Below are 22,606 nucleotides of genomic sequence, written 5' to 3' on the forward strand. Positions count from 1 at the left end.
AATTAAAAAAGAGATAATAATTTCAAGCTGTAGTATGGGATTCGAGGACAAGAGGGCACAACTTCAGGATAAAAGGGCGTCAATTTAAGAGAAGCGGAATAGTTTCCTTTGCCAGAGGATGGTGAGTCTGTGGAATCCAGATCGTTGGGTATATTTAAGGAAGACATTGGCAGGTATTTGATTAGTCAGGGCATCAAGGGTTACGGGGAGAAGACCTGAGAGTGGGGCTGAGTAGGTGGATGGATCAACTCATGATAGAATAACGGAGAAGCCTCGATGGGCCTAATTCTGCTCCAAAATCTTGTTATCAATGTAAGAAGCATGATGTTTGAGCATTGCAGGATTAGTGGGAGAAGGGGGCGTTGTTTCGAGGGGAAATTCATCACAAATCATACTTTCTATATATTAAGTCGTCAAGGTGATTTCAGGAGGGCAAGAAATTAATGCATTTCAAACTCCTACTTTTCCCCTTCCTCAATTATCGATAGCAAACCCTGAAACGATGTCAACTATTTATTTTGAACATATAAATTCAACATTCCAACGTTCACTTCCAGGATGTGATAAGCCCCGGCAACTCGTCATACAACCCAAACGTCAGACGTCGCTTCACATTTAACAGCGTTCCTGACTGCAAGGTCATTTGAATCCCTTGTGCAGAATGTCAGGGACTGCGATTGTTCTCCTTCTGCTTCTCCGAGGTAATATTTAACCAGTACCATTTTGTTCCTTGTTCTACTTATTTAGTTCTCTCTCTTTATCTCCCATCTCGATGCCGGCCTCACCGATTTAATTGCGCCATGTTACATTTTCTCAGCAGTTGCAGATCAGCGAGGTTTTCATGTAAATCAATTACCCAAAGAAACCAGTATACCAGTCGGGGGAAATGTTACCTTTTATTGTGTGTTCCCCATCATCCGCGACAAGTCCAGTGTGAAGGTCTACTGGTGGAAGGAGGGTGAGAATGCATACCAACACAGCGATGTCGCCAATGGAAAACGATATGGTCTCCGAGGTAGAGCAAGTTGGTACTTTGAGTTGTGCAAAGCAACTGTCCAAGATTCTGGAGTATATCGCTGTTCCGTCATCGGTCCGGAAATGGTTGCAATCAATGGAAGTGGATCACGTCTAATTGTTCACGGTAAATCATATTAACGGGAAAGGCAAACAGCGAATAACTGTCTGAACAATAAGAAACGGAAAGGCTGGTAGATAGACCATGATTTGTCGATACCCCTCTACCCACTCAATGAGGATGAGGAAGGCAGAGGTTCTGTCGCCCGTCACCCAACCCGTACAGTTCGCGTTTATGTTCATGCCCGCCCGAAGAGGCTCGCTGCAACGTGACACAAAGCTTTATGGATTCTCATTTGTATTGTCTAGTATATTCACCATCCTCACCCAGGCCCCCATCCTATAACTATTTTGTCTGATGTGGATCAAACAACCTGCAAATAAAAGCATTCCTCAGCCATTCTATATTCAGAAGATCATCGCTCCACCATTGCCTGAGTACCTTGCGGGAACAATATCACGTTATAAGTAGCAAAAGGGAACCATTGAAAATTGTGGAAGTAGAAGATAACCACCCATTCACTCCCCCCGCCCCATACACTCAATCATTATCTCTCTGTCTCTTTCTCTCTATCACTCACTCACTCACTCACACACATACACACACACACACACACACACACACACACACACACACACACACACACACACACACACACACACACACACACACACACACACACACACACACACACACACACACACACACCTTACGCGGAGGGACTGTATGTAGTTTCCAGCGATTTAACCTACAGCAACGGCGAGGATCAATATGCCTGCAAGGTATATCACCTCTCTCTCCAGACTCCAGCCGTTGCCAGGTATTCTGTTGCGAAACAAGGTATGTCGTTTAACAGTCCAGTGAGTCGTGATTTGTTGTAAATGCCTTGATTCATTGTATAAATTCTTGCAGTTAATAATTCCGAAATTAAATCATTCAAATTCCATGGGGAAATATAGGATGGAGCATTGATTTAATTTCCAATTTGTATCAAAACCCTGTGCGTCTGAGGCATGGCCACTCAAATGCCGTTGGCAATCATTTTTTCAAAAAATTGCTGCGCTACAAAAGCATAGAGATATTAATCGTTCATGTTTCATACCCACCTCATTTTCATTAGGTTTCTTTTGTTTTCAATTTTAAGTGTGTCAGAGTTTTGCTCTACCACCATCTCTAAACTTCTTGTCCTTCTTGGAACTCTTAAATCTGCAGTTTGCTTTGCAAATTAATTTGGACTACATTCAATCAATTTAGAAACTTCGAGTATTAATTATGTGCACATCATTTGTTCTGTATTTATTGCTATTTTCATGTTCACTCGTGTACAGCGTAATTCCACCCAGTTGTGTTTCAGCCCTATTCTGACCGCTCCACTCACAAATGGACAAAGAATGTGTTTAACATGAAAACCTAATGTTACTGAGTCCAGAGGACCCCAAAAACTAGCAGCAATAAATATGCACCACAACACAGTGTTACTTCAACAAAAGTAGTTTTTACTTGTATTTGAACAATAAAACAGAATTGAACTTTAAATTATTACTTAAATTACCTAATAATTAATACCCCCCCTCCCCACCCCAATCCCTCTAATACTAAGCGCAGGTGTGTGTAATGTATATTTTAGATTAGAAAGGTTCTTTGGATCACAGTCCAATCTCACTGGTTGCAGGCAATTCTTGTACTGTGCACAGATGTTTGCATTAGCAAAGTTCACCAGTCTTTGGTGCTTAGCAGGCAAATGGTTACCACTCAAGAGGGTTCTTGCTGGTTTTCAGTGATAGATTCCTTTTCTAGACATCCACAACTGATTCCTACTCAATCAGTCTTGCTGACGAACCTTGCCCCCTTTTGGGTTCTCCAGGTGATCCTCTTTCTTTCAGACCGCCAATCTCCGCCTCTGACCAGACAGCCTTCCAAAGTTTGCCAGCTGCTGCCCCTGGAACGGATTACTGTCTCCTCTCTCTCTGTTTCACATCATCGCTCTCTGAGAGCAACACTCTTCTCTGCCTGCAAAGATATCATAGTCTCCCAGGCAAGCTGCTAACGATACTTTATTGCCTCCTGCAAAGAGCATTCTGAAATAGTCCTGCAAATAATCTATGTTTTAATGTGTGTGTGTGTGTGTATGTGTGTGTGTGCAAGCTGCTCTAAGAATTCCTCCCAAACCACCTGTGAATACTCTGTCACACTAACAAGTATAATAAATATTCCTTATAACTTTGCAGATTCTCGCAATACACTCGCAAACTACCTGGTTCCTAGTGGCGTGGTGGTTGGATTACTGATTTTAGTGCTAATGATTGTTGTCGGGGTACGGTTGGGACGACAGGAACTTGAAGGTAAGATCTGGATTGAACGCTCGATGTTACTGAACACGGAAGAATTGTAAAATTCCTTTAATCTGTTGACAGCTTTGACAAACCGCCGGTCATCCTGAACGAGGAGTTGCCTCTTCTCGGTGACTGAACGTCCGTTCTCCTTTTCCCAATTCAGATTTTGCCTACTAAGAAGCAATAATGATTGCCATGTTCACCCTAGAACAACTGGAAGAAACTGCAGGGAACAGGATGAACCACCAATCAAAGCCACATAATCTGGGAACTGAGAAGAATATGATGAATTCATTTCCAGTTCGACCGAACGCAAAAAGCCACCTCCATTCCATGTATGTTACACGTGATGATATGGGAGAGCGACTGGTCTATGCGCTCAGAACAGGCTCAATGGCAATCGAGTGGCATCTAAGGATCGTAGCTCATGCATCCTTCGTTTACGACCCTGTTTCTCCTGCAGTTTTGCACTTCACGTCAAACAGGTTTACACTTCATGAGCAGTTAATCCGTCAGGCAATGTGAAAAATATTCGACATTTGTGGCATTCACACCGGGATCAAGTTTTACAGAAAATATGGTTATAAAGCCGAACTCTGCAGATTATACTTGTGCACTTATGTTGTGAAAGCCAGACTCCCTGACTACTTTCATGAAACGTCTGCAAATTTTAAGTAAAGACTCTCAACCAATCTCCTGCTGCTGAACATAACCCAACTCCATGCTCCAACACGGGGCAGAGGAATATTCTCTATCTCATTCTCCATCAAAGGAAACTCATCTAAGTGTATCCTAATCAGCTCTGCTTCAAATGAAGCTCCCGACCTGAAGAAGAGAATGTTCAAATTTCAATTCTGGCTCTGGTATAATATACTTTTAGATATCAGTGAGTTCTGCTCTAACCCGCACTTCAGATGTATGGTCGATTTTTTAAAATTAACTTGCAAACACTTAACAGATAATATGAATGCCCCAATAGGCTAACCAAACCAAAAGCCTTTTAAAACAATATCGTCACCAAAATCTAATTCAAACTCAAGCAACATCAATATGTAGAGCTCGTGGTTCGTTTACCTATCACCAGTATCTCCAATGGAGCAGTCTATTCCGAAAGGCGCCCTTGAAAATAATTATCTGGAGCGTAAGGAAAATAACGCATGGATATTTTCAAAGCGTCCATGAAAACAGCTAACGTTGTGGCAGCTTCATTGCGATTCTGGCATTGAACGATCGAAACATTGTAAAGAATCACCCAAGAGTCTATGGTGTAAGGAAAAAAAGCTGGTTATCAGTCGGATACAGAAACAAAGGAAATAGTGCAAGCAGCAGGCAATCGTCCATGACCCACAAGCTCACACACACAAACTGCCTGTGCAAAGCCTAAATCCACATTCGCTGCACCATTACCTCAGAAACGTACCTGCGGAGCAATGATTCAATTACATTTTCGACTTCAGTCCAATTAAAAAAATGTCATTTGATGGCATTGGTCGCCTTGTTAATGTTTTCCTTCATTTCGGAATTAAACAAAATACCACTGGTAAAATGAATTTGGGTTCGATTTGAGGATAGAAAAGATGTCACAATGCGAAATACGAAATATTTCCAGCATTTGTCCATTTCCCGAAATATATTTTAGAAACATAGAAACATAGAAGATAGGAGCAGGAGTAGGTCATTCGATCCTTCGAGCCTGCTCCGCCATTCAACGAGTATATTGGCTGATCTTAAAGTTCAGTACCCCGTCCCCGCCTTCTCTCCGTAACCTTTAATACCCTTATACTGAAGAAATATATCTAATTCCCTCTTAAATATATTTAATGAACCTGCCTCCACTGCCCTCTGTGGCAATGAATTCCACAGATTCACCACCCTCTGGGTAAAGAAATTCCTCCTCCTCTCGGTCCTAAATGGTTTGCCTATTATCCTCAAACCATGGCCCCGGGTTCTGGATTTTCCCATCATTGGAAACATCCCATCTGCATCCACTCTGTCCAGTCCTGCCAGAATTTTATATGTCTCTATGAGATACCCTCTCAATCTTCTAAACTCCAGCGAGTACAATCCCAATCTGCGCAATCTTTCCTCATAAGTCATTCCTGCCATTCCAGGTATCAGCCTGGTGAATCTCCTCTGCACTCCCTCCATTACAAGAACATCCTTCCTTAGATAAGGTGACCAAAACTGCACACAATACTCCAGGTGTGGTCTCACCAAGGCCCTGTACAACTGCAGTAAGGTATTCTTGTTCCTATACTCAAACCCTCTTGATATGAAGGCCAACATACCATTTGCCTTTTTAACCGCCTGCTGTACCTGCATGCTCGCCTTCAGAGACTTGTGTACAAGTACCCCTAGGTCTCTCTGCACTTCCCCATCTCTTAATCTATTGCCATTCAAATAGTAATCTGCCCTCCGGTTTGTATTACCAAAGTGGATAACCTCACATTTATCCACATTGTAGTGCATTTGCCATGTATCTGCCCAGTCCCTCAATTTATCCAAATCACACTGGAGCTTCCTGACCCCCTCTTCCGTGCACAAAACCCCTCCGAGCTTAGTGTCGTCTGCAAATTTGGAGATATCCGCACTGCGAATGATGTTAAACGTTATAATGACATTAAAATTTCGCCTCTTTCAAGGTGAAGAGGAATGTGGGATGGAACCAAATGGCCACCAGGATCAGGTATGTCCCTTCATTTATTCATACTGGTCAATGCTGGAAATGCCAAGAAATAGACTGAATTAGAGCGACTATATTCTGCTCACATTAGAAACTTTACGTATGTTTACCAGAAGTATTAATCGGATTCAGAATTTATTGTCATGATCAAGTCATGAAATTCGGTATTTTGCAGCAGCATCTTAATGAGAACATGGATATAACCATCTTACGACATTACTATAAAAGTAAAAGAAAGTAATTAAAAACAAAAGTGCAAGGTAGGTATTTTGGATCATTAAACATTCAGGAATCTGATGGCAGCGGGGATCAAGCTGTCTTGTGCCGTTGAGAGCTCGACTTTAGGCTCCCGTACTTTTCGCAGATGGTAGTAGAGTGAATCTGGAATGGGCTGTGTGCTGGGTGGTGGGGGGTTCTTAAGGATTGAGGCAGTGTTTTTTTTTTAAAGACACCACCTCATGTAGATGTCCGCGATGGTCCCAGACAGAGTTAACAACCCTCTGCAGTTTATTCTTGTCCTGAGAGTTAGTGTCTCCATACCAGGTAGTGATGCAACCAGCCAGAATGCTCTCCACGGTCCACTTGTGACATGCTCCTCAGACACCTCACAAAGTATAGCCGCTGGCGAACCTTCTTGGTGATTAGATCAACGTGGAGGCTCCAGGACAGATCCTTGGAGATGTTAACACCCAGGAATTTGAAGTTCTTGATCCGCTCCACAAATCCGGTCACAGAGGACTTTTCAAATGGTTATCACAATGTCCTTGGTTTCAGCGTTTTCAAGTGTTAAATGTCTGATTAACAGATCAAGGTTCAGTAGCAGTGGTTAAATGTTGGAGATCGTCGCTCTTTGAAACTCTTCCAAAGTCAAAACTGATAGGTTTAAATAAAATATGATGTTCATCGTGCCATAATATTTGCAACTGTATCCATATATTTATACATGAACTCGTGTCCTTGATCTCAAGCCCAGAGCAAACTATTTAAGGATTGACACGGACACTTAGTTGAATAATATTTTTGTCGAACTTTTCAGAGAGAAGAGAACAACATGGTACATTATGTTGCAATACATTTCGACACGTCCAGGAAGGCCACAAAACAAAAACGTCTTGACGCAAGGCATGCTTTTGATCAGGTGAGTGTAAATAACGGTGTAGAGAGTTCATTAATTGGATACTATTTCTCAAGCATACGATTTGAGCAGCACATCCCAAAACAAATGAAAAAGCCAAATAGCAGTATTTTCTCAATTGCCTTTACAGAAAATGCAAGGGGAACCAGCACAGAGTATAGGATAAACTGCAAAGAGAGCACAGAATATGCGGAGGTGAAAACAAAAAAAGACCGCGGAGCAACAGAGGCGCTTTATTCAACAATAAGATAAATATACCAGTCAGGCTGCAGTGGCGAAGACTCGTTTCTGACGTATTTCAATCGCAATCTGCTTCAAAATCAACTTTTTGATGCTATTTTTTGTAATTTTATTCAGTATCTGATTTAGTTTTTCCCAAAACGTATTAACTTTTGTACATACCAAAGTTGCATGTAATGTTGTTCCCATTTCCCTCTTACAGCAAAAACATCTATCCGATAAGGTTGAATCTCATTTAAAAATTTTTTGAGGAGTGATATATACCCTGTGTAACCAATTAAACTGTATCATGCGTAACCTTGTGTTTATTGTATTCTTCATAGTTCCAGAACAACTTTTCAAATACTTCATTTTTATCTTTATGTTTAGATCCTTTTCCCACTTCTGCTTAGGTTTATAATTTATTTCATTTTCCTTATCTTGCAGCTTAATGTACATGATGGTTATAAATCTTTTAATTTCCATTGTGTCTGTAATTACATTTTCAAAGCTGCTTCCTTCAGGTAATCTCAAGCTGTTTACCAATTTATCCTTTAAATAAGCTTTCAATTGATGATATGCAAACATTGTCCATGAGTTATCCCATATTTGTACTTCAACTGTTCAAATGTTAATAAATTATTTCCCAAAAAATAATTTTCTATTCTTTTGATTCTTTTTCTCTCCCATTCTCTAAAGGAAAGGTTGTCTGTTGTAAACGGATCTGGCAGATTGAGGGTCAATAATAATTTTTATATTTGATAATTCGCTTTTTTTCCCTTTCTAAGTGGATCTTCTTCCATATATTGTAAATGATGCAGTACTGGTGTGTTATCATATTGCACCAACTTTTCATCCCACTTATAAAGTATATGTTCCAGTACCTTCTCCCCTATTTTATCTAGTTCTATCTTAGTCCAGTCTAGTTTTTCCCTTGTCTGTTAAAAATCTGATAAATACCTTAATTGTGTTGCTCTATAATAATTTATAAAATTTGGTAACTGCAAACCACCTTGATTATACCTCTCTGCTAATTTATCTAATGCTACCTTTGATTTCCTCCCTTTCCACAAGAATTTCCTTATTATTCTCTTTAGTTCATTAAAGAACTTTTCTGTTAAAAGAATTGGTAATGTTTGAAATAAGTATTGTATTCTTGGGAACACGTTCATTTTAATGCAGTTCACCCTCCCTATCAACATTAGGGGTAATTCTTTTCAATGTTCTAAGTCTTCCTGCAATTTCTTTATTAGTGGCTGATAATTTAGTTTGTATAAGTGGCTTAAGTTATTATCTAACCTGATCCTAGGTATCGGATTGCTTGTGCTTGCCATCTAAATGGTGATTCTTTGTTAACTTCTGTATAGTCTGCAATACTCACTGGAATCACTTCACTTTTATTTCATTGATCTTGTAACCTGATATTTCTCCAAATTCCATCAATTTCTTATGAAATTCTTTTACTGATAACTCTGGTTCTGTTAGGTATACTATGATGTCATCTGCAAAAAAGCTGATTTTATACTCCTTCTCCTTTTCTTTAATCATTTTTATTTTATTTTCTATTCTTATCAGTTCTGCCAAAGTTTCTATTGCTAAGGCGAACAATGAGGGGCATAGTGGACATCCCTGTCTAGTTGACCTACTTAATTTAAAGTGACTCGATACATATCAATTTACTGCTACCTTCGCCAATGGTCCATTATACAATGCTATAATCCAATTTATATATTTTTTTCCTGTAGATTGAACTTCTGTAATACTTTAAGTAAGTAGTTCCACTCTACTCTGTCAAAGGCTTTTTCTGCATTCTAGAGCAACAGCCACTGTTGGTTTCTTATTTCCTTAAACTGCATGGATTAGATTAATAAGTTTACAGACATTGTCCACTGTTTGTCTTTTCTTAATAAATCTAGTTTGATCTAGTTTTACTATTTTAGGAACACAGTCAGCCAATCTGTTAGCTAATAATTTCACTATTATCTTATAGTCTAAATTAAGTAGAGATATTGGTCTATATGATGTTGGTGTTAATGAGTCCTTTCTAATCTTTGGTATTAATTTGTTTTCATAATTTAATTTATATAAAAATTGATAATTAACATTCAAAATTATACCCAGATATTTGATTCGATCAGTCCACTTCAAATTAATAATATTCTTATAAACTGAATAATCTCCTTCACTTACCGGTAACATTTCACTTTTTTCCCAAAAAACTTTATATCCAGAAAGACATCCATTTTGTATTAAACATTCCTTCAAATGCAAAGGTGACTGAGGTTGGTTTATTAAATACACCAATACATCATCAGCAAATAAATTAATTTTATACTCCTCATCTAAAACTTTCATACCTTGTATCTGTGTATTTTGTCTTATCAACTGTGTTAAAGGTTCAATCACTAACACAAACAAAGCTGATGATAAAGGAAAATCTTGATGAGTTGATTGAGTTAACTTAAAAGATTCTGAAATCAAACCATTCCTCAATATTCTAGCCAGCAGTTTACTATATAGAGACCTAATCCAACTAATAAAAGAAGGACCAAATTTAAATTTCTCCAAAACTTTAAATAAAAAATTCCATTCAACTCTATCAAATGCTTTTTATACATCTAAGGATATCACCATCGGATGATCATTAAACTAATCATGCGAAAAATGTTATCTGAAGCATAATTATTCTTTATAAAACCTGTTTGATCAATATGAATCAACTTTGGTAAAAGTTTAGCCAATCTATTCGCTAATTCTTTAGCTATTATTTTATAATCTACATTTAACAACGAAAGTGATCTATATGAAGATACTTTCAAAGGATCTCTACCTTTTTTTTAGGAATTACTGTAATTAAAGCACCAGAACAAGACTCAGGTAAATCATGAAGTTCTCCAACTTGATGTGATACATCCCCAAACACAGAAGATAAATCATCATAAAAGATTTATAAAACTAAACCGAAAATCTATCATCACCATGAGACTTACCATTCGCCAATTCCAGCATAGCCATTTTAATTTCTGAATCAGTAAATGGTTCTTCTAACTCCTGTATATCTCCATCCTCTACTATTGGTAAATTCAACTGTGATTTTAAAAAATCAATCGATCCAGTTTCCTGTTTTCCTTCAAATGTATATAATTTTTTATAAAATGAATAAAATTCATCATTGATCTCATGAGGTTTATAAGTATAAGAGAATTCCATCTAACAGCATTAATAGTCCTCGATATCTGTTCTTTCTTTAATTGCCATGCCAATACCTTATCTGCTTGCTCTCCCCATTCATAATACTGTTGTTTAGTCCTATTAATCACACATTCAAATTGATAAGATTGCAAAGTATTATATTTCATTTTCAGCCTAGGTAATTCTATTTTCTGATCTTCTGTAGTAGCATCTTTCTGAAATTCCTTTTCTAACATCGATCTGTTTCTCTAATTCAAAACTCTGATTTAATCGATTTTTTTTTTTATTTTAGAAGTATAACTAATTATTTGTCCTCTCAAATAGGCTTTCATATCATCTCATAATACAAACTTACTTTGAAGAGAATTATAATTTTCTTTAAAAAAAAATTAATTTGTTTTTTCAAAAAATCACTAAATTCCATATTTTTTAACATTGTATTAAATCTCCAATGATAAGCTATTTGAATTTTCTCAGAAGTTTAATATGTAAAATATAACAGAGAATGATTTGACATCACCTTACTTTTATATTCCGCTTGTTGTATTTTCCCTTTTAAATGTGCTGATACTAAAATGAACTCAATTCTTGAAAATGATTCATGACGAGATGAATAAAAGGAAAAATCTTTCTCTGTTGGATTAAGATGTCTCCAAATATCTACTAAATTAAGATCTTTCATCAATGCTTGGACCTGGATTGCCATCTTAGATTTTTTTTACTTTCTTCGGAGATTTATCTAATAAAGGTTCCAAAAACACAATTAAAATCACCACCAACTAAAATATAATCATTAGCTTGACCCAAACATATAAATGCCTCCGAAATAAAAACTTCATCATCTGGATTTGGAGCATAAATAGTAAGTAAAGTCCAAAATTCACTAAAAATCTTACAATTCAATTTGTGATTGAATCATGCCCTTTCCTCCATTGATTGTAATTCAAAAGATAAATTTTTATGTATCAAAATTGCTACACTTTTAGCTCTAGAATTAAATGAAGAATGATATACATGTCCAACCCAGTCCCTTTTTAATTTCATGCTTTCCTTCACATTCAAATGTGTTTCTTGTAAAAAGGCAATATCAATTCTCATTTTCTTAATATTAACTTCTGTTTAATCATACTATTTAATCATCGAACATTAAAAGTATCAAACCTCAACTTTGACATATCTACTATTATTACTAAATATCAATAATATCTTTATATAAAAACTCAAATCAACGTATATAGACCCTCCAATAGAAAAAATCACAAATTAAAAACTAAAAAATAAAACAAAAATAAAAAACAATAAAGAAAAAGAAAAAAAGAAAACTCCTTAAAAAAAACTAAGAAAGGTAGTAATCCCCTAAACAAAAATTGAGTCTGTGTCACCCACCAGTGGCTGATGACTAGTAAAGAACTTAGTGCAAATCTCTCCCTCCCCAGCCAAACAATCAGTAACATCAAAATATCGTAATTACAAAAAAAAAATAGAATAAGAAAATTCTTCTTTTGATCCAAAAGATTCCAATCTCGAAGATCCCATTTCAGAAGGAGGTAGACTCTTTCCATTCCCGTTTTTCCCATTTCTGCCATTTCTTCCATTTCCAGAGCTACCAAAGTTTTCTTTAGGGGATAATGGAGGACTACGTCTTTGTCCTCTTATATCTGGCAAAGAGTCAGCAAAAATAATTGCTTCAGAATCAGTTTCAAAAAACAGAAATTCATAGTCTCCGTAAAACACCTTCAAAACTGCAGGGTAACGAAAAGTAGACTGAAACTTTTACGCCACAAAGCTTATTTAACTGGATTGAATCGATGTCGATGTTGAATGACATCTTGACTCAGATCAGGATAAGAAAAGACTCTGCTATACTGAATCAATAATGGGGTTTTTCATTGTCTCACATTTTGTACTGCAAGTTGAAGTATGGCTTGTATATCCAAATAAATCAAACATCGAATTATTACCGGTCTTGGGGGTTGACCAGCTGAGGGTATTCTTCTTAAAGCTCTATAGGCTCTTTCCAGTGCCAATCCCCCAGAGAAAAATTCTGGCCCTAATATTTGCGGAATCCAGTCTTTAAATAAACGAAGAAAATCTTCTGGCAAACCTACAATTTTCACATTATTCCTTCTGCTTTGATTTTCCAAATAATTTATTTTTCTTTCTAGCTCCTTCTCATGATCTCATAATTCTATGACTGATTTTTACACCTTCAACACTTTTTCTGTATTAGAAGTCACTTGTTGTTTACAGTCCAAAAAAGCAGTCTGAATTTAAAAAAATTCTTCATAAGTTGCATCCACATGTGTCTTAACCATATTTAATTCTGAACTCATAGCAGCATTCATTTCAACCATTTCAATATTCTGAGATGTCAACAAATCCATTCCAGGTTTTATAACAGCTTGAATAATTGCATTCAATTGCATACACTGTGAATCAGCAAATCTCAGCTCTGCTCTCTCTGACATAGTGGCTGTACAAGGTAACTGCAGCTCCTGATGCAACTCAACAGAAGGCATTTTAAAAGTTTAACTGCGGGTCTGGACTCCCAGCGATGGCACCCCGACTTCCTCAGGGTGTTGCTGCTGGTCTCCCCCCCTCCAGTATCTCATTGTTTTCTCACCAATTCGCAAAGAAAAACAATTTCTTCAGATTAAAATGCTACCTGGTGCATTTCCATCAATGGCGTCATCTTCCTGCATACTCCCTCCATTGAAATTGAAAGTCTTTCCAAATCGGGGTCCATTTCTTGGAAACACACACCTTCTTCTGGAGAACGAGTAATTCCAACGCACTCCTTCATTTGGTGAGCAATAGATTATTTTCAGCCCCCACAGGCGATCTTTGGGGTTAAGGCAATGAAGAAATTGAGCCTGGGGCTGTTTCAGGTCTCTAGGCCCCAGATCTTTGGCACTTCAAAAATGTAACTTCTTATGAACTTGTGGATTAGTCCTTTTCCCATTAGTGGCCATAATAATTCCTTAATACTTTAAACTAAAATTTTAAAAGTTTTCAAGTTTTAAAAACTTGAAAACAAAGTGTTAAAAAACAGGTATTTAAAAGTCTGGCCAGAGAGGTTGAGATTGCACATCTAGACTCTACACCATCTTGTCACGCCACCCCCATCTTTGGTATTAATGTAATTATTGCTCTCTTACATGAATCTGGCAAGTTTTCTGTTTCTTATGTCTGGTTCATTACTTACAGTCGAGGAGGAATTAATAACTCTTCAAATATTTTATAAAATTCTATTGGAAATCCATCCTCTCCTGGTGATTTATTGTTCAGCAGCTTTTTTAATATATCCTGTACTTCCTCTATTTCAAATGGTTTTATTCGTTTGTTTTGTTCCTCTTCTTGCAAATTCGGCAATTCAATTTTAGCTTAAATATTCCTCTATTTTATCATCTTTGCCCTCGTTCTCAGTTTGTTACAATTGTTCATAAAATTCTTTATAATTTCTGTTGGATTATATGTAATTTGTTTGTCTTTTTTCCTTTAACTTGTTCTGTTTTAAGTTGCCAGGCTAATATTTTATGTGTTTTTTTTCTCCCAGTTCATAATATTTTTGCTTTGTTTCCATTATGTTCTTCTCCACCTGATACATTTGTAATGTTTCGTATTTAAATTTTTTTGTCCGCCAATTCTCTCCATTTCATTGTATCATCCCTTTTCACTAATTCCTTTTCTGTACTTACTATCTCCATTTCCAACTGCTCTATTTCCCGATTGTAATCCTATTTCATCTTAGTCACATAACTTATTATCTGCCCTCTAATGAAGGCTTTTGTTGTGTCCCATAATATAAATTTGTCTTTCAGTGATCCTGTGTTTATTTCAAAATATGTTTTAATTTGGAATTCAATAAACTCCCTACATTCCTGTCTTTTACAAAGCATGGAGTTTAACCTCTATCTATATATTCTTGGTGGGATGTCCACCCCAGTTCTATTGCTAATAATAGGGGTGAATGATCTGATAGTAGTCTAGCTTTATACTCAGTTTTTCTAACTCTCCCTTGAATATGGGCTGACAACAAAAACATAACAATCCTTGAGTAAGTTTTGTGCCTACTCGAATAATATGAAAATTCCTTCTCTCTTGGGTGTTACCTCATCCATAAGTTTCATTTCCTGCATTGATTTAACCATAATATTGGTTACTTTATTCTTTTTACTTGTCTTTTGTCCAGTTTTATCCAACATTGGGTCCAAATTAAGGTTAAAATCCCCTCCTATCAATATATTTCTTTGTGTGTCTGCAATCTTCAAAAAAATATCCTGCATAAACTTATGATCCTCCTCATTAGGTGCGTATATATTGAGCAAATTCCAAAATTCTGAGTGTATCTGACACTTTATCATTGCATACCTCCCTGCCAGATCTATTATTTCCTCCTCTATTTTGATTGGTAATATGGCTATACCTCTAGCTTTTGAATGACAGGATGATGCCATTACATGTCCTACCCAATCTCTATTTAGTTTGTTATGTTCCGCTTCAGTTATGTGTTTCCCGCACAATTGCTATATCTATTTTTTCCTTCTTCAATAAATTTAGTAGCCTCTTCCTTTTAATTTGGTTATGGATTACATTAATGTTTATAGTCATATAGTTCAACATGGCCATCTTATATCTTGTATACACCACTTTTCCAACTCTTCGCCACCTCCATCCCCCTTTTCCCCATTTTCATCTCTTAGTTTTCTCTTATTACACTTAATGTACAACAACACATTTAAAACATAAAGTACCCTCACAGTTCTCACATTAACCCCAAAAGTTTCCCCCTCTCTGAGTTGCCCCATATCCATTGCTGGACATCCACAACTCCCCTTTTCACTTGGATTGCAATCTTGTTCACAGCGCCAACTGATTTTGCAGTGATGGTTATTCCATCTCTACCCATCCCTCTCCAGAAAACACTTTTTTAAAACACATATAACAAAGCTCTCTCTTTTTTCCCTTACCCCCTTCCTTCCTTCTCTTTTCCCTCTATAGTTCTTTACATATAAATTGTTTTTACATCTTTATATATACTTTATCACCATTTGTCATTCTTGTTACATCTCTTCATCTCTTCTTCTGTCTTGCAAACATTCTGCAAATTCTTGCACTTTCTCTGGATCCGAGAACAGTCTGTTTTGCTCCCTGGGTATAAATATTTTAAACCAGATGGATTTCATGACATGTATTTTTAACTTTTTTTTCCATAAAATCAATTTTGCTGTTTTAAACTCCTTCCTCCTCTTTGAGTTCAAAACTTATGCCTGGGTACAAAAAATATTTTTGACCCTTTTATTCCAATGCTTTTTTAAATCTTCTCTAACTTTATTCCTAGCTCTTTCCAGTATATTTTCTCTTGTCGTGTATCTCAAAAATTTTATTAAGATGGATCTTGGTTTTTGATGTGCCTGTGGTTTCGGAGCTAATGGTCTGTGTGCCCTTATTTTCTATTCTTCCTGCATTTCTGTCATTCCCAGGACCTTCTGGATCTATCCTTTTATAAATTGCTTCATGTCTGTGCCTTCTTCACCCTCCTTCAAGCCCACTATTTTTTATGTTGTTCCACCAACTATAATTTTCCAACATATCAATTTTCTGAGATAACAACTCTTGTGTCTCTTTAATTTTTTTTGTCACTTTCTTCCAATTTTTCTCTTGTCATTTACTTCCATTTCTACACCATTTCCCATTCTTCCACGTACTCTACTCTTTTCCCTATTTCTGTTATTACCACTTCTAAACTTTGCATCTTCTGTTCTTTTCATTTTCCTTTTAATTGCATTAAATTCTAATTATAACCATTCTTTTAGTGATCTCATTTGTTCTTAAAAAAAATTTATCTATACTCTGTTCATCAGTTTTACCTTTTATTTCTGTTTGTCCATCAGTTTTATCTTCTATTTCTCTATGAAGATCTTGGTTTTCTTCTTTCTCTTCTTTTGTGACTGTACCTGTGTTTGTGTCTTCATCTTCTCCTCTTTGTGCCTGTGTCTCTTCTGTTTTCCCTTATGAGCTACTTGTATCTCTTTGTCGGGCCTCTTCTTGCTGGGCCTTTTGTTGCTGGTCCTCCCCTCCTGGGCTGCTTATGTGCTGTGCTTCCTGACGTTGGCCTTCTTATCATTCAACCCTCCGTCTATATCCCACATCTGTTTCATCGCTCCCTCTTCTGCTGTCTTCCTCATCCTCCAGCTGAGAGCCCTGGTGTTGGGTGTCATTTAGCTGTTCACGTTGTGACAGCCTGCTCCTCTGCTGAGCCCCCTTCCACCAGTGTCCTCTTTCTCCTTTGATTGCACACTGAACACATTTGTTTGGCTCAGAGAACCATTTTTGAAGTCCACCAGCTGGTGAGTCGCAACTCTGTAGGTCAGGTACTGACCTCGAGGATTGGGCGCTCCTCGCCACCACAGCGCCTTGTTCCTTCTTGTAGGTAAAGTCTTCTTCTTTCTTCTCCGGCGACTTTTCTCCTTTTTTTTCCAGTTGTTCTTACTTTCTCCTTCTTGGAAGCCATCTTCTTTCTCTTTTCTCTATCTTTATCTTCTACTTCTTATATTTTATTTTTGTTATGCTTTGCTTTTTTCTAACGTTTCTCCTATTTTCCTGGAGAGGGCTGGTTTCCCCAACCGGCCACTACTCCATCACGTGACTCCCGACTCACCGGAACTTGATGTCCTCTATTCTCTCCTCTACTGAGTTATTAATGTGTAGTGGGAGGTAGCAGTCGCTGGCCTATCACAATCATCTGCTTTATCTTCTCCAGGATGATTCTCAGGTTGTTTCTCTTGCACTATTTCACAAGATTCCCCCCCCACCCCCGCCCTCTTCTCTGTAGTGCGACTCATCATTGTTGCTGATCAGACTAAGCACTGTCGTGTCATCCAAAAACTCTGTTGGAGCTGGATCTGACACTGCTGTTGTATGTCCATAGGGTAAAGAAGTGCAGACTGAGCACACAGCTCTCAGCTGAGAGCCAGTTCTCAGCATGATGGTGTTCCACGTTCTGCTTCAGTCCCGAACAGTCTTCTTTCCTTAAGGAGTCCAGAATCCAGTTAGATGGAGGGGTGATGAGTTCCAGCGAGGTCAACTTGCCACTAATCTTTGGAGTAGATTGTACTAAACGCCGAGCTGAAGTAAATGTACAGCACTTAGCATATATTGTTCTCCAGATGGGTCAAGGTGGAGTGATTTTCAATCAATTGCTTTCTCAAAATAGGCTGTGATGCAACCAGTCAGTATGCTTTCCACGGTGCACCTGCGGAACTTTGATATCTTCTTCTTTGGCTTGGCTTCGCGAATGAAGATTTATGGAGGGGGTAAATGTCCACGTCAGCTGCAGGCTCGTTTGTGGCTGACAAATCCGATGCGGGACAGGCAGACATGGTTGCAACGGTTGCAGAGGAAAATTGGTTGGTTGGGGTTGGGTGTTGGGTTTTTCTTCCTTTGTCTTTTGTCAGTGAGGTGGGCTCTGCGGTCTTCTTGAAAGGAGGTTGCTACCCTCCGAACTGTGAGGCGCCAAGATGCACGGTTTGAGGCAATATCAGCGCACTGGCGGTGGTCAATGTGGCAGGCACCAAGAGATTTCTTTAGGCAGTCCTTGTACCTCTTCTTTGGTGCATTCTGTCACGGTGGCCAGTGGAGGGCTCACCATATAACACGATCTTGGGAAGGCGATGGTTCTCCATTCTGGAGACGTGACCCACCCAGCGCAGCTGGATCTTCAGCAGCACGGACTCGATGCTTTCGGCCTCTGCCATCTTGAGTACTTCGACGTTAGGGATGAAGGCGCTCGAATGAATGTTGAGGATGGAGCGGAGACAACGCTGGTGGAAGCGTTCTAGGAGCCATAGGTGATGCCGATAGAGGACCCATGATTTGGAGCCGAACAGGAGTGTGGGTATGACAACGGCTCTGTATACGCTTATCTTTGTGAGGTTTTTCAGTTGGTTGTTTTTCCAGACTCTTTTGTGCAGTCTTCCAAAGGCGCTATTTGCCTTGGCGAGTCTGTTGTCTATCTCGTTGTCGATCCTTGCATCTGATGAAATGGTGCAGCCGAGATAGGTAAACTGGTTGACTGTTTTGAGTTTTGTGTGCCCGATGGAGATGTGGGGGGGCTGGTAGTCATGGTGGGGAGCTGGCTGATGGAGGACCTCAGTTTTCTTCAGGCTGACTTCCAGGCCAAACATTTTGGGAGTTTCCGCAAAACAGGACATCAAGCGCTGAAGAGCTGGCTCTGAATGGGCAACGAAAGCGGCATCGTCTGCAAAGAGTAGTTCACGGACAAGTTTCTCTTGTGTCTTGGTGTGAGCTTGCAGATGCCTCAGATTGAAGAGACTGCCATCCGTGAGGTACCAGATGTAAACAGCATCTTCATTGTTGACGTCTTTCATGGCTTGGTTCAGCATCATGCTGAAGAAGATTGAAAAGAGGGTTGGTGCGAGACCACAGCCTTGCTTCATGCCATTGTTAATGGAGAAGGGTTCAGAGAGCTCATTGCTGTATCTGACCCGACCTTGTTGGTTTTCGTGCAGTTGAATAACCATGTTGAGGAACTTTGGGGGCATCCGATGCCAAAGCCCTTTCCTGCTCACGGTGTCGAAGGCTTTGGTGAGGTCAACAAAGGTGATGTAGAGTCCTTTGATATATAATTTGATGATATACCAGATATCTAGACATTTTAGAAAGTATAGGCATTGGTATGCCTTCAAGTTTGTCTCGAAGCATTGCTCTGGGAGAGCCCTTCTAATATATGGACTTCAAGGAACTTGAAGGTATTAAGTCTCTCCACCTCTGTCCCATCTATAGGGTCTGGCATGTGATCTATCGGCTTCCCCCTTTCTATTATCAAACTCTTTGGTCTTAATGATGTTGAGAGCAGGAATGTGGTTGTGGCACCACCCATTCATATTCCTGACCTTTATTTTGACATTATTTCCAGTTATCTGGCCAACCAAGGGGAGTCTCAGCAACTTTATAGACTGTGATGCAGATGCATTTGTCTACACAGTCCACAAGAAATAAAGCAGGGGCCCTTGGGTGACCTTGAATTGATGGTCAGCGAGGAGGATGTACCAATCTGTCTTTTCCTATGCCATATGCAAATATGTGTGACATTGGATAACTCAGGCTCTTGCGATGGTAAAGGATCCCTGGTTGGCTCACCAGCAGCATCACCTCTCCTTTGTGTAGCACTTTACCACCGACATTAGGCACAAGGCAGGAAAGAACAACATGGTTGCTGATGCACTCTCCCAGCCATCTGTACGCTGACACACAGCCTCGACTTCCACCAGCTCACCCAGGACCCGATGTCTGATGAGGAGATGAGAGCCTTCAAGACCACCATCACCAGCCTGCGGTTCCGAGATCTCCTGACTCCGAGTGGCGAAGATACCATCCTTTGCAATATCTCCATGGGCACTCCATGACCAGTGGTTCCCCAGCAGTGGCACAGGCGGGTCTTTCATCACATCCAAGACCTTTAACATCTGTCCATCACATCCACGGTCCGGATGATGGCAGAACGGTTTATATGGCATGGGCTGCGGAAGCAGATCGTGGGCTGGGTCAGAACATGCACCCATTGCAGACATCCAAGGTGCATACGCACACCAGGGCACTGTAACAGGAGTTCGAGTATGTCCGGGAATGGTTCAGCCACATTCACATGGACATTGTCAGGCCCTTACCCATTTCCCGAGGCAACCATTACCTGTTTATGATGGTGGACCACACCACTCGCTGGCCCAAGGCTATCTCGATGCTAGACACCTCCACTGACTCCTGCTCCCAGCACTGTTGCATGGTTGTGTCACCCGGTTCAGCATCCTGGGGCACCTCACCAGTGATTGGAGCATCCAGTTCACATCTGTGCTCTGGGCACAGCTCGCCAATAGGTTGGGGATACAGCTACACCGCACCATGGCCTACCACCCACTGGCCAATAGACTGGTTGAATGTCTGCACCGGTGCTGACTGGTTGGACAAACTGCCTTGGGTGCTCCTGGGCATCCACTCCACTCCCAAGGAAGATCTGCAGGTGTCATCAGCTGAGCTGGTCTATGGTGCACCGCTGGCACTACCTGGTGAGTTCGTCAAAGCACCTCACAATCCATTTCATTGGATAACCATCGAAGAGTTTAGCCAAAAAACATAACATTAATGATTTTTTTTTAGCTCAGCGAGAATCTCTCCAAATGTTTCCGAAACTCAATTATTTATTCGACATACATACAGGATGTGGTTCAGTCATTCAGCTCGAAGAGATACACTTCTGTATATCTAATTTTAACATTACTCAATAGGCACGTCAACATATACGCAGTATTTTTAAAAAAAACACAGAAAATGCTCCAAAGTGCATACTTGAATGTAATTATTGCAATATCTGCTGTCTATATTCAATGGAAATTCAGTGCCCGTTATGGCGGTCTCACCTTTCTGTTTATACAAATGACCAAGTCTCAATGCTTGCTTTAAAATGTACGTTTCTGATAAGTTGCCAAAATGGTTTCGTGAGAGGGGTAAGTTTTAAAGGAGATTTGCAGGGCAATTCTTTGGAGACAATGTTTAGTCCCTGAAATGCGGATGCGTGGCATGTGTTAGAAACTGATAGGATAGCAAAGTTTAAACATTCGGAGGCATTTAGAGAGCTGTATGGAAGACAGGGGTATGATCCATCTTCAAACATATGGGATTAGTGTTATTTTGCAATGTTATCCACATAGTCAGGATGGGACGAATGGACTGTTAATTTCTGTTGTTACCAGTTCACTGGAGCAATTACTTTCATAAATTCCGATCTTCGTTTGGATATCGTGAGCAATTACGTCCTTCGTGAAACTACTATGGGGTTTTGCAAATATCTTGCTAAATGCAAGATACTCCCATCCGATTTCTGAATCTGAGGAGAAATCGCAGGAACAAAACAATCCGTCTCCCCAACCCCCGTTAGCCGATACCTTCACTGGATGTAATTTCTGTCTCAATCGTAGTATTTCCATCACTTGGCTCCCCAGTAATTCGTAATTCTCTGCCTCAATTTGTGAATGTTCCTGACTTAACCTTTACGACGGACAGAAAGACATTAGTCGACCAGCCGAAGATGGAGGGTCTGCGGGTATTAACGAGGTATACCTCTACCTCTAACTCGACCTTTCGGGAAGTTGATTCCAAAGATATACGAGCGCGTGATGACTGGTACCTGTAAGTATTCTAAGTGTCACATACATAAAACTTGAAACTGATCCAAACTATTGCCCCTTGGATAAGTCTACAGCACACTTACGAGGGCAAAATACTGGACGGAGTGGTCCTAAATGACTGGTCGACTGTTTTATGGGAATATAGAAAAAATAAACATCACCAAGTTGTGGTTTCGCTGAGATACACTGTGTTGTAGATCCATGGTTAATATCATGGCTTGCATGCCACTGTGAAGCAAAGGAAAGATTTAAATACAATTCCTCAGACAGCCAAACCTGAGGTTCCCATGTTCAAATGAATCAAAGGTTATACAATGAAGATCCAACAGTAGGTGGAATGGCTCTCTTCATTTCTTTCAGAGGTATCACAGGGTAAACAGATCCATTCTGAGTCAGGATGGGCAGAATTTGCACCGTGGGTCGTGGAGCAGAAATTCTTCGAATTGGAGGAGACAGCTGGGAAGAGCCGAGGACACGACATCCACTGTGGAAAGACAGCAGGAATATAATTTTTAATTTAGAGGTATAACATGCCATTCGGCCCACGAGTCCATTACCCACGACTCAAACCCCCACCACCCTAACACTCCCACCCCATTTATACCCCATTAACTACATGCCCGTTACGTTTCGAACAGTTGAAGAAAACCGGAGCCCCCGGAGAAAACACAGGCGAAGATTCAAACTCCTTATAGACACTGCGGGATTCCAACCCTGGTCGTGGTCGCTGGCGCTGTAAAGGTGTTGCGCTCTCCGCAGCCACCA

General features: G+C 39.5%; 1 protein-coding gene across 2 annotated transcripts; it reads left to right on the top strand.

Moving 5' to 3' along the window:
* Window positions 1-578: 578 nt before the first annotated feature.
* Window positions 579-7,763, top strand: LOC138743947 (uncharacterized). Of its 2 annotated transcripts, none has more exons than XM_069899506.1 (6): window positions 579-701; window positions 818-1,141; window positions 3,304-3,417; window positions 6,051-6,094; window positions 7,128-7,229; window positions 7,357-7,763. In XM_069899506.1, the coding sequence occupies exons 1-6, from the start codon at window positions 662-664 to the stop codon at window positions 7,390-7,392; spliced, it is 660 nt and encodes a 219-aa protein (XP_069755607.1). In that variant the 5' UTR covers window positions 579-661; the 3' UTR covers window positions 7,393-7,763. The 2 variants fall into 2 exon arrangements, with proteins under 2 accessions (XP_069755607.1, XP_069755609.1); XM_069899508.1 differs by having other exon boundaries at window positions 821-1,141.
* Window positions 7,764-22,606: the final 14,843 nt, after the last annotated feature.

Source organism: Narcine bancroftii, chromosome 10, assembly GCF_036971445.1.
Source record: "Narcine bancroftii isolate sNarBan1 chromosome 10, sNarBan1.hap1, whole genome shotgun sequence".
Lineage (NCBI taxonomy): Eukaryota > Metazoa > Chordata > Chondrichthyes > Torpediniformes > Narcinidae > Narcine > Narcine bancroftii.